The sequence below is a fragment of the Hemicordylus capensis genome, chromosome 1 (genome assembly GCF_027244095.1).
Source record: "Hemicordylus capensis ecotype Gifberg chromosome 1, rHemCap1.1.pri, whole genome shotgun sequence".
NCBI lineage: Eukaryota > Metazoa > Chordata > Lepidosauria > Squamata > Cordylidae > Hemicordylus > Hemicordylus capensis.
In genome coordinates, this window is record NC_069657.1 from 44,402,308 (window position 1) to 44,415,297 (window position 12,990).

Below are 12,990 nucleotides of genomic sequence, written 5' to 3' on the forward strand. Positions count from 1 at the left end.
ATTCCCCTTCTCCCTGCCAGTTACTGCCAGATTCCTAGGGAGGCCGCCTGGAGGCTTTGTTGCCCTCCTCTGCTGTCGGCTTCAGCATCGGCTGAGTAGCCTTTAAATGGCCCAAGGCACATTGGGCAGGTTTCCCATGGGATGGGGTCTCTGGTGGGCCTCTTTCAATACCTGCAGGATCGCACCCAATGGGACTCTCCAGCCCTTCCCTTTTCCCCTTTCCTTCGGGGCCAGCTTTAGGCATGGCCACTTGCCTAGTCTGGCATGGGTCCAATGACACCTTAAACCCAGGATGTTGGGGGGCATCCCCAGACTCCTGGGTGAGTCCGCTCGCCTCTGACAGGTGGACTGATGATTGAATGGGATTTGTTGAAGTCCTGATGGGATTTCTCAAGGGCTTCTTTGCCATGGACAGGAGTTGAAGAAGCACTGCTCTGTCAGACATTAAGATGTACGCAGAGTGCGGTGCCCTTCTGGTACCATGGCATGGACCTCAAGCTGTAGGTAATCCAAAAATCTGAAATAATGGTGGACAAGGACAAAGTGATAAAGTGGCCAGATGTATAATTAAGGATAACATTCCTGATGGCTTGTAGCTCATCGTTATGTGAGATATTGGTGTACAGTGCAACTATAGCCACAGTTACAGTATGAGGATATTTTCTAGGGAAATAGACACACACACACACACACACACACTGACAAAGAGGATTCTAGTCCAAAGAGGCTGCTACAATAAACCTGTTAAGTCTTTAAAGTGCCAGGGGACTCTATTGTTCTTGCTACAACAGATTAATATAGCTACCCCTGTGGAAATGTTCACTTTGTAAATAATTAAAGTAGTTATTTTTTCAAAATGTATCTCTCCAAAAACTTTCAAAAGAAAAGTGATTTCTTTGGAACTTCTGAGTAAAAAGCAGTGTTGTTCTTTGCATATGATGTTAACTTCTTCTAATCTTTATTCATGCATTTATTACTCACTTACTGCTTAATCCTATGTGCGTTTACTTGAAAATAAATTCCACTGTGCTCAACAGGGCTTCCTTGCAGGTAAGCATGCAGAGGATTGTAGCCTTATAATCCCATTCATTAAAGCACTTCAAAAATGAAATCTCAACTTACCTCACAGTAAATTGAAAGAAGATCCTTTTCTGGAGGCCCCACAGATATCTGCATTTCCTAAGACTTACAGGTAGGGACAGTGGGAACATTGCATATGACCAGGCATTTTGGAGAATGGAACAAACAATGATTTAAACATTTGCCACAAGTAGGCCACAAATAAAACTTGGCCAAAGGATTATGTCAGAGTCTTTCAAGCCTTGTCAGAATGAACTTTTTCAAAGCAAGAATAATACTGTGTGAGCCTTCTCATGCACAATCAGACAGAAGTCTCCCAGGAAATGCTGAGGGGACAGAGTGACCATAAGAATAACAGATAACCACACTGGGATCAGGGAGGAGTCACAGATAACCAAGAACTGGGATGAAAAATGTTTGTAGAATTCTTGTTCTGCAAATGCTTCTTTCCAACAACCCACCAAACTGTTTGAGAACAGCTCAGGACACAAAGACTGGGATAGGGTAGGGCAGGGGAAAGACCATACCTGCCCTAGTGCTTGGAAATGTATCATCATTTCAATGTCTGGTGTTCTTTCCCTCTCACAGGCTGGATGAACGTAGGCCCTTTTAACGCTCTCTTTAGCAGCATGGGGCTGGAGCGTTTGCAGTGTGGCTTCTTTGGGGGCTGCTCAGTAACACTGGAAGCTTGCCTTGCAGCCATGTGAGAGAAATCCACACCACAGCTCTTTCCTAAACCAGAATTGCTCCAGTTTCTGAAAAGGCAGGGCTGCCATGGGAAAGCTGCCTAGACAACATGACCACTGGATTGCAACATTACTGAGTACTGTGGGAAGGGGCCATGTTTCATCAGCTCCCAGTGGGAGTCGCCCATATCACTAAAGATAATATGAAAGGGAGTCCCTGGTATACCATCTGCTCAAAAAAATTACACACCTCTGTAAAAGAATTACAGAGGCAGGATGCCTCTGCCAGTTGCAGGGGAGTCACAGCAGGATTAAGGGCATGCCCTTTGCTATATTTAAGATATAGTTTCCCTATTTTTCTGTAGACTAATTTACTCTTCTTTCTAATGTTATCATGGTGTTCTGGATAATTGCTGTCAACTCACATACAGACTCCTGTTGTGCATTACTAAGTGGGGCTTTGCTGAACAGCATATTGTTCATAAATATAGAAATACAAGAGTGTGTGTAATGTTTTGGTTAGAGTGTTGTATTTGGATGTGGGAGAACCAGGTTCAAATCCCTGCTTAGCCAGGAAACCACCTCTTAGCCTCACTTACTCTAGATATTAAAAATACAATCCCAAATATGCCTCTTTGAGCTTCCTTGGAGAAGTATCATGATATATACATTGTAGTTTTCCTATAACTAGATAGAAAAACTATGAAAAACAGGAGCATTCCTTAATTCTTTGGACAGAAAGTAACAGCAACAAGCAGGGCTTTGGGAAGAACATTTTATTGCTAAGCATATCCTTGAACGAAAAGGCAATTATGAAAAGAAAAGAACAGGAGAAGAAAGAAGGGGCGGAGGGAAGAAAAAAAAGCAATAACAGCACACTAACGTTAAAATAAAATTTTCAGGGTTCTGTCCATAAAACAACAGGGATATGGTAGAAGCCCAAATACAGAAATGCACATGTTCCCAAAAAACTGTCCAATAGAAACAGACAAAAAAAAAAAAAAAAGGAACAGAAAGGTGGGTTTTTCCTAAATTTTTAAAAAAGATAAAGAAAGCAGAAAATCATTTCACAAGACTCCAAGACTCCAAGAACAGCAGCAATCTTTTACAGACATCAAGATATAATCAACTCCGTATATGTTCGGCCAGTTAGGTTGTCTAAAATCGTGCTTTCATACCTTTTTAAAACCTGTCTTTATTTTTTTTCTGTTGTAGTGTAAAAAAATAATTAAAAATAAAATAAAATAAAAAACCTCACACACACTGAAAAGATTTGTTAGCCAGGAAAGCCTCCTCTCAAACCATATGAGAAGGCTGCCTTTGTTTTATTTTATTCCCATGTGCGTGTGTGCATTGGATAACACTTCTTCAAAGTCAAATATTCATGCGACTTATAAACACCAGCAAGAGTAGATTTCTAAACCTAAACAGCTGATTAGTTTTCATCTGTACACAGAAAAATTGTACATTTCTAATATGCCAGAGTCCTATAAGCATTTTTGGGTGTTTTTTTCTGTCTCCTCTCTCTTTTCCTCTCTTTTCCACTCTTTCACTTTTTAAAATTTTTGCACATGATATTTGTGGCCAGAAAACCCCCTAGTCGGTTGTTTTTCCTGTACAGTAAGTGGCTCTCTTTCAAAAAAAAAAAAAAGGAATAATAATAATAATAATAAATTTAAAAAACAACCAAGATTAAGTACATTGAATATAAACAACCCAAATATCTCAGAGCATTATGTACATCAGGGTACCCATCTAGAAATTACATCAGAAAAAAAATTGTAGTAAAATATGTAAACAAAATCTTATTTCTTTCTTAATTTTTTTGACACAGATAACTGTGACAAAGTTAAAATGCACACTCTCTTCACATTTTAAAGTTTAGCTTTTTGTTGTTTTGTAAAAACATTTTTCTTTACAACATTCTCATTTTGTATTAAGACTTTAACAGCATTTCTGTTCCAGTCGTCCCATCAAACATACCATGATAAATATATCTGTATATATATATATTTATATATATTATACTATTAATAAGCTCCTTTAGGTTTTTTTTATTTCTGTGTGTCATAGCGACTTTTTAAATTTATTTTCTTTCTTATAAAAGAGAAGGGAAAGGGAGCATAGGGCAAATGGAAGGACAGCGAATCAGAAATGTCAGTCTACAAAATTAAATTGTTACATATGAAACACACCATGATTTAAAAAAACACAACCCACCCCACTTTGTAGTCCTGTGTGACATGTTTTTGGCTTGTGTGACGTTCTGTGGTTCTTGTCACAAGTTGAACTCAATATAGTATTTCTGAACACTTTTTTCAATCGATTATTCTTGTTTGCATTCATGCATTGCAGTCAGCCAAGGAGCCAAAACCCAGAGAATGGCTCCTTTATTTTTGCTGGGGCTGTTCAATTCAGAATGGCTAAGTATTTTGTTTGTTTTGGTTTCTAAATCCCATTTTTAATAGTTTAGCTGAGCTAATGTATACCAAATGGTAGTCAAATACACCCAATGGCCCCCAGTCAAAGAAGAAACAATGTTATCTCCTTGTGACTTCAGTTACAAATACTGGAGCCAGATCCTGGAGGGGGGGGAGGGTATCCAGTTTTCCATTACTGTCATTCTCAATACCATCATGATCACCACCACCACCATTGCCACCCCTTCACATGCTTTAAAAAACGTTAACAACTTACTGCAGACAACAGATTCAAGAGACAACACAACCTGATATGTAGAGCGAACACCGTGTGTAGATCTTGAGTTCATATATGGCAATAGTCTCTCTCGCTTTTTTTTTTAAAAAAACTATTTTTTCCCCAGTAATTCTTCTTGACTTATGTCCTGGCTCATTCTCCCAAAAACCCTCACAGAAAATGAAAAAAAAAAAAAAACCAGACAAAAAACATAATGAAAACCCCAAACCATTTATTTTTCTTTCCCCCCTCACATCTTGAAAAATGATACTTAGGCCTGGACACGGCCAGATCAGTTGTTCTGTTTTGTTTATAACATTTGCATTTATTTTTTTCTTTTTCTTTTTTTGTTATTTTTTAAAATAATTAAACTGAAAAAAATTAGCGTACAGTCAAAGATCATGAACATCATTAAAGACTCACTTGGAGATACGAAACAAGTAAGCCATGAAGTCTTCTGCTTTTGCAGAAAAGTTCAGCTGAGGAGGAGATCTGAAGGCTTTAAAGTCCGCCAACATCGGAATGCTGCATACGCCTTCTTCAGAACGCTAAGTGTGCTTTATGATACAGTAGGGCAGAGTTTGGGGACTCCAAGTGATGACTGAAAACTTAGCAGTCACAGCCGAAATGTTTGTTCTCAATATGTGTTTTAAACCACAAATTGTAGCTCCCAATTTTGTTAGCTGTAACAGTTTGATTCAGTTATCTCTCATTAAGTATTTATATATTTATATATATAAATAAGTATTTTTACACGTAATATTCTTTGTCCTTGTTTTTCTGTTTCTTGTGGCCGCTCTTTGTGCTCTGCTGCTTCTCCTTCATGAGCGTGCCGTTGCTCTGGGCCGAGTTGCTGATGTAGTTCCGCGTCTCATCCACCTGATAGGACCCCTCATCCCTGTTCCTGTACTTGTACATGGCGTACAGGAGGATCAGGATGCAGAGGGCGGCAGCAGCCACAATGCCGACGACCATCCCCGTTGTGCTGCTCGACTCACGGACCACCTCTGAGGCCCCCGGAACCCGTCTGATTCCTGGCTCCGTGGGGTTTGCTGTGGGCACATTACGGAACATGGGGGAAGTTATTAGCGGGCTCTTCAGTTTTGTGCTGTCTAGCTCATAGGCAGTGGGCAACGGAAGCAAGACTATATCAGGCTGGGGTTTGAGGTCACGGTTATTCATGTTGCCGGCTGGCAATTTGGGCACCATCCCAGTCGAGGACGAAGCTGTGGAGCGGATCAGCTCAGGGGACAAAGCTGTGGTAGTAGTCCTACCAGTTTCGGAGACTTTGTTAGGTCTAAAGTCCTTGGATTCCCACTTGGGTGCGTGTGCTTTGTAGCCACCTTCGAAGATTGAAGTGGAAAGACTCTTATCTGTTACCAAGGAGAAGGTGGTGTAAAAATCTTCATCATCAGTAGGGGGTAGGTTAGAGTCAAAGGTTTCCCCTGAGCCATACCCAGATATCACCAAGCCATCATCATCACAACCATCGCTGCCTTGGTCCGACAAGCAAGGTAACCCCGCCTCAGAGGTCATGGACAGGGAATCTTTGGTGGTCTCAATAATGGTGAGGAGGGGGCGGAAGGTAGTGGGGAGTGTAATGAAAGGTGCACGAGTAGCAATAGGAGGGATATCTAAAGGGTCTTCTACAAGAAGAGGGATAACTAATTCTCCTCCTGGACAGAAAAGAAACAAAAAATTAGATTAGTATGTCATGAATACAGTGCAACATAGAATGTCCAGTTCACCCACCTCAAAGGTAGTGGGGTGGGTGGAGGGGGCTTAAAAGTGTCAAGCTAGCAGATTTTATTTTTTCCAATAAGCACATTTTTCCAGGGCTCTCTGCAGCTTTCCCACCCACCTCATTTAAGTGCAGGAGAGGCAGATCCATCCTCTTTTAAACCTGGCAAAGGCAAGGCCTGTGTGATTTGGTGTTCGAAGATACTCTCAAAGTGACTTGAAGAATTCAGGCATGTTGTGTCTCTATTTAATGAAACATTTGAGGGTTTTTTCTGGAAATCAGTACTTAATATTTAGTCAAATTCTGATTTGTTCAGTTAGGAAATAGCTCAGTCCTAGCTGTGGTGTTTTCTTCCTCACTGATTTTTTTACTTATATATAAATGTTTGGTTTCCTCAAATAGTGCAGAGAGAAGGACTCAGATGGCAATCAAGTCAAATCCCATAATGTGTCATTCCCAACTGGACTAGGAATTTACATCAGTGTGAAGCAATTGTTGGGTTGGTTTAAAATTTTCTTTAAAGAGTGCACAAACAAATAATTATTGTACCATTTTATTCATGGTTGAGTGCATTTCACATCCAAACCTTATTGAAAGCAATGGATGTTCTATTTAGTAATTGGTACACAAACATCTGGAAAAGGCTAAGGAATTTGGAACTGTTCTGAAGCTCACCTATTCATTTTGAATCATTCTGCCTGTGTCATTCTTACTCTTCTCTGTCAGACTGAATTAGGAAGAACATATTGATACTGTGGATACATACATGGGGTGTTGCACATCCTACACATACTTTGGGTGCTTCTGAGAACTCTGTACATGATCACAGATGTATGAGGATATGTTCCAAGAATATAATTCTGCCCTAAGTGTTGTTGACAGGCTATTGGTAAATCTTTTTTAAAGCAGAAACTTAAATCATATACCTTGGGCAGCAGGCATTTTTCAACATCTTTCGTGAGGTAGCAGGTGAAAATGTAATTTCAGAGCCTTAATAACGTTCTTACCTTCTGCTTAATCATTTACGACTGGAAACAGACCTCGGGCTATAGTTATTCCTTAGCTTTCAGTAGGGGTCAAATGCTGGAATAAGAGGAGTCAATGGAAGTATTCAGCCTGAGTTAAGTAGAAATTAGCCTCACAAGCAGAAAGCACCCTTGTACGTAGTGACTCTTAATACACTCATCAAAGAAGGCCATTTCTAATGAGGGAGATGAATAAGGTATTTTGCAGTATGCCATTTATTAGTCTCAAATAATGTCAGTTCAGATACGGAACAATGGACTAATATTTTGAATGGCTGACAGCTTACTGTAAGTGTGCTGCTTGCAGTAAAGGTGGGAAATAATTCTGTTAGCCTTTGGCCCAATACCTATGTGTTATTTTGTAGATGTCTGCCTCCTACTGGTATTTATGAAATTTTAAAGGTACACAAGAAGAAAGAAGAACGCTTTAAATTCATTTTTTAGATTTTTTTTTAAATTCCACACCTTTCAGAGGCTCGGAAGGGGCATTTTTAAAGGGCTAGGACTGATAAATTATTATGATATAGATATAGATATAGATATAGATATAGATATAGATATAGATATATAATGAATGAAATGTATGGATTTATCAAGTTCTACAATTAACATAGCAGCTAAGAAGGAACATAGGAAGCTGCCTTATATTGAGCCTTATTTTTTTTAGTAAAAAGTTAGTTTTTACTTCTGTCCACATATTCATAAAGATGTTTATGATTAATAATAATTACCCATCATGAGAGAATCTAATTGAAACCTAATAGTTCATTGGGACTATTCCAGGATTCATTGGGAAGTTCCAGGATGCCCCACGCAAGTGCGTGGGGCATCCTGGTGAGACCCCCGATGCTGGGAGGCTGTTTGCAGCTTCCCGGCAGGGATCTCCTCGTGTGCTGCCATGGCATGGAGCCACGCTGTGGCAGCACACAATCAGAAAACCCGGGTTAGTGGAGTGCTCACTCCGCTAACCTGGGCTAAGGGGGGGGCTACTTTGGTGGGCTAGCCGCCAGAGAACCACTGGGCTTGCCCGCGAGCCTGCTGGTTCTCACAATGGGGAAAAACCGGGCTTCTTTAGCCTGGTTTTCCCCCATCGTGAGAATAGCCTCAAGGTCTGATGAGGGGGTTGGTAGTGCCTCTTTAAATGAAACGAAGATCAGTGCAGCCACCACACAGCTGCAATTTTACTATGCCATCTGTGATATGAAACTAGAGTAATAAGTTTGGCAGTTTTTAATTGGTCATCTAAAGCATATGAACTGCCTTTGCTATGTTTTTTAAAAAAATCTCCTGTGCATGCAAATAGATTGGGTGTGTGGCTGATTTGCCATCTACCCCAAGGCCTGCTTGAAAGGCAGCTTTCCTCCCTGGGGGAAATAATCTAGGCTGTTTTGCAGCCAGTGACTTGGATGTGGCTTCTCATCACAAGGGCATCGGAACCTTCTGTTCTGAAAAGCAACACTTTCGTTGTAAGAGCCACTTGCATCGAAGTGTGATATATTATTCAAGAATTAGTTTTATTTTATCTTGAAATTAATGTTTGCAGCCAGGGCTTCAGCATAGCAGGATGGAAGGACAGGGAACAGATCTGATGATAATGGCCAGGAGTGTGTGTGTGCAGTTGTCTTTAGAAATGCATTTATTTGTTTTAAAAGGGTAATCTCAAGATATTTATTCAAGACCTCACACAGGGTGCTTAGCGAGAGATGGTTTCGTGTGCTGTTGTCAGCGAAGGATGAGTAGGGGACAGATAAAAGAGCTCTTTGGGATGCTTAAGGTAGTGTGGATGTGGAAGCTAAGAGGTGATGCCTTAAAAGTGATGCCTGGAGAAATTTAATGTTTGGGGCAAAGATCCAAAGAAAAGTTCTGTATATTCTCAGTGCCTCATTTTGACTTCAGTTCATTGCCTATCACTGGAAATTGCTTTTGAGGGACATCTGACATTTGATTGCTGCCACAGGAAGGGGAAATCTTCCTATTGCAGCAGCCACGTGAAGCATGCAGAAATACCCATCCATCCGAGCCTATGATTTAGCACTAGCATAGTCAATACGGCCTTGTTCTAAGTTTCATTCTACACTGAATTTCTTAATATTGGGCTTATTAATTTTGGGCTTATTCGTGGTGATAAGCTTACTTAATAGGCGTTATTAAATAGGAACACAGGAAGCTGCCTTATACCAAGTCAAAACTTTGATCTATCTAGATCAGGGCTGCTCAACTTTGGCCCTCCTGCAGTTGTTGGCCTACAATTCCCATAATCCCTGGCTATTGGCCACTGTGGCTGGGGACTGTGAGAGCTATAGTCCAAAAACAGCTGGGGGGCCTAAGTTGAGCAGGCCTGATCTAGATTAATACTGTCTACTCTGACTGGCAGTGACTCTCCAAGGTTTCAGGCAAGAGCCTTCCCAGCCCTACCATAAAATTGAACTTTGGACCTTCTGCACAGAGGTGCTTTTACCCCTGGCCTTCAGGGCTGATGCCCAGGGTCTCCACACACCCTGGGGGCCCTCAAACCCTCCTTTGTCTGTCCTGGGTGTTGTGGTCGCCATGGGCCCACACTGTGCTGGGCAGCTGAGTGCAATAGTGACCTGCTCTGGGTGCTTTAGAGACAGAGGGGGGAGTGGGAAAACTGTTTAATTGTGTGTTGGAATTTTTTTGCTAATGCATACTTACATAAATAGATCTGTGTTATTTCCTTACATTCTTGTGAGTTCAGTTGCTGTTTTGAGTCCTCAGAAACCCATGTGTTAAAAATACTGTGTGTGTGTCATGGTGAGTGTAGGGGGTTATGCTTAACTTGCGGGATTGGGTGGGGGCTCCAAAGGCGTTTAGGTTCAGGCTCCAAAATTACCTAGGTGTGCCTCTGCTTCTGCATGCAAAGCAGATGCTCTACTATTGAGCCACAGCCCCATCTCCTTGCTGCCCTGCTCATCATTCTTATTCAGAGATGAGGAGCAGTACGAAAAGGGATACAAGAATAACTCAAGAGGCAGCCCATGAAAATCTTATGTGGAGCCAGGGTACTAATTATGCCAATTGTTGGGATAGAAATCAGTAAACCTGTCTGTTTGCAAACTGTCTCTGCAGTTAAGAGAGACTGAATGGCACAAGTCAATAACATAAGGCTTGTATATAATTTATTTGTAGTTAACAGCTTTTTATGAAACAGCACTCTGCTTCTGAATCACGTAGAATTAGGTGCAGGAACCAGGATTAGGCTGCAAGTCAGTGACAGGATGACCTGATAGTAAACTGGGAACTAGATTTTTGGGTGTGTGTGTGTGTGTGTGTGTGTGTGTGTGGAAAGTCAAATCTCTCCTTCCCAGGCACCAGATTGTGCACAAGCTCTTTGTCTATCTAACCCCCATTTTGCTTGTTCCTGGAATTGTGTGCTGTCCATCTCCTTTGTGGTTGTTCCTGATAATATGTAAGATTTCCACCTTAAATTATGTGGGTATAAGCTACAGGGTGGAAGCACCCACAGAGACAGCAGCACCCACACTTTTCAGTTAATGGCAAAAGAAGGTCATAGGCATTTTGTACATGAAGTGAAAAGCAAAATTGGCACCTCCATTCTTTTTATGACACAGAAAGGAGAGTTGTAGCTAGGAAAATGGTCTCTGGAATGGTAAACCCAACCTAACCCAGCTTATGTTTCAGTGGCACAAACCAGTCTGTAGCATCTGCATACACCTATAGTCTAAGAGAGTATAAGATGAAAGTTGCACAAGTCAATGTAATAGTTACCTGTTTGAACTAAATGGAGGATAAAGGTTTGGGGTCCTCCCCACCCGCAAGCACCAATGGTGCCCTATGGAAGAATAAACTAAGTATTCAGAATAGGTTTTAAGATCCTCTGGATTCAAAGAAGGCATAAGCAACCTTCCAGGTTTTGTTCTTATAATCTTAAATCTAACCTATTCCCTTTCCCCGTCTAGTTGTACTTCTAGGAGAAAGACACATTTTTATTGAAATGATTTATGCTGACAACACAGTGCTTCAGGATGAAACAGAAAGGAGCAGTTAAAATGGCTTCTGCTACATTAGTGATGCCAAATCAGCTTCTATTTGGCAAGATAAAAATGCAGCAGATATAATGAGCAATCCATTCTGAGAGGATTGAGGTCTGCCTTGTGGGAAATAGTAGTCTATGAAACCACAAATATCCAAGATCTGTTATGAGATTTTCTTTCTTTCTGGGAATAAGGACCTCATACTCCTTAAAGATGGCATTTTAAAATCTGGGACATATATACTACTTGCTTGATAGGGTTATGCTTTCCTTTAAATTAGCAGGATCACTGGGGACATAGAAGGTCTCCTTTAGCCTTGAAGGCTGCCCTGCATTTTTCTTTATGAGTGTATTTATAGATATATAATTCATACCTCTGGGGCTGATCTCTAGTGAGGGCCCTCTGACACAGGAAAAGATGGAATGTTTAAAATTTAATAAGAACCTTCCTGAACCGTGTAGATGTAGGCGAATCATGAATACAGAGGGCATCAAGTGACCACAGGTTGGGGGATGGAGCCGGGAAGCTTCATCCTCTCCATTGCTCATGTTTATGACCACTGGTGGTCATAAGATGCAGGACCACAATTTTAAATAAATAAATAAATAAATAAATAAATACAGAAGCCAAACTGAATGGTTCTCCTTCAAAGTCTCATGATGAAATATGTAAAAGGACGCAGAACATTCCTTCTGCCTCTTCCAGATGTGGAAGAAAAGCTTTTAAATGCCAGACAAAGAGCCCACCGCAGTGAATTTGCATCCTCAGGTATTTGAATTTGAAACATCTAAAGGCTGTCATTTGCATTTTATGTTTATTCCCTTGCACTCCAAGTGGGGGAAGATATGCTGTGGAAAAGAACTACAAACAAACAAGTTTGTTGTACTCATACTCTCTTCCCTACCCCCATCCTTGCAAAGAAGAAGAAAGCAGGCAGTGAATGTTTAAACCTAGAGGACTGTTTCTTTGTCAGTGTGTTGTGAGTAAAAATATTCAAGCCACAGTCCTTGGGCCACTGGAAACCAGATGCTCATCTGCTGCTGCCATATAGCAGTTGAACATTTTTAATATTCTCTCACTTCCTTCCTAGCTCATTTAATTGAAACTGACAGCCAATACTACAAGGAAGGGATCTCTCTTTCACTATGGCAAACCCTACCTTACTGCCTGAAAGGTATCAGGTCCCATGGCTACCTTTTGGAAAGACATTTGTCCACACATAAACTCTACAAGATCACATTCCTTCTATTTTATTCTAATGTATTGAATAAAAGGTGAAGCTCCAAAGGGGCCCTTTCTAGATATCTGTGGGCTCTAGGAAGTAAAGCTGGGAGCAAAGGATTCGGGTAGCCGGCCCGGTATGCCTACTCCACAGGGCACAGATATTTGAGGCCATAGGTATTTGCTTTTCATTCTAAATTTGTTACCAATAGAAAATCAAAAGTTTATTTACTAGAGATGAGGGAGGCTTGTTTTTCTAGAGTCTAGGTGTGTGAAACCTCACCTTTTATTTATATGAAGTCTTGGCTATCCATGGAAGTTCTGCAGAGTGTCTTTGGCATCCTTGCTTTTAGAAGCTATGGGTGTAAAACGTTTTTGTAGTAAACTGCCCAGAGACTTGTGTTTTGGGCAGTATAAAAATGTTTTAAATAAATAAATAAATAAATAAATAAATAAATAAAATAAAATAAAATAAAATAAAATAAAATAAAATAAAAAAATAAAAAAGATATGTGTTCAAGTAAACA

The 12,990-nt window shown here is 40.6% G+C and overlaps 1 protein-coding gene across 46 annotated transcripts in view; it reads right to left on the reverse strand.

Annotated features, from left to right (window-relative positions):
• Window positions 1-2,527: 2,527 nt before the first annotated feature.
• NRXN3 (neurexin 3) overlaps window positions 2,528-12,990 on the reverse strand; it is a 1,829,497-nt gene continuing 1,819,034 nt past the window's right edge. For 20 of the 46 annotated variants that reach the window (XM_053245161.1, XM_053245100.1, XM_053245166.1 and 17 more), the window contains one exon: window positions 2,528-6,139. In XM_053245161.1, the coding sequence (XP_053101136.1) occupies window positions 5,214-6,139 (926 nt within the window). In that variant the 3' untranslated portion in view covers window positions 2,528-5,213. Of the gene's footprint in view, window positions 6,140-7,211; window positions 7,288-12,990 lie in introns of all 46 variants that reach the window. The other 26 variants (XM_053245389.1, XM_053245378.1, XM_053245373.1 and 23 more) reach the window with 10 other exon arrangements.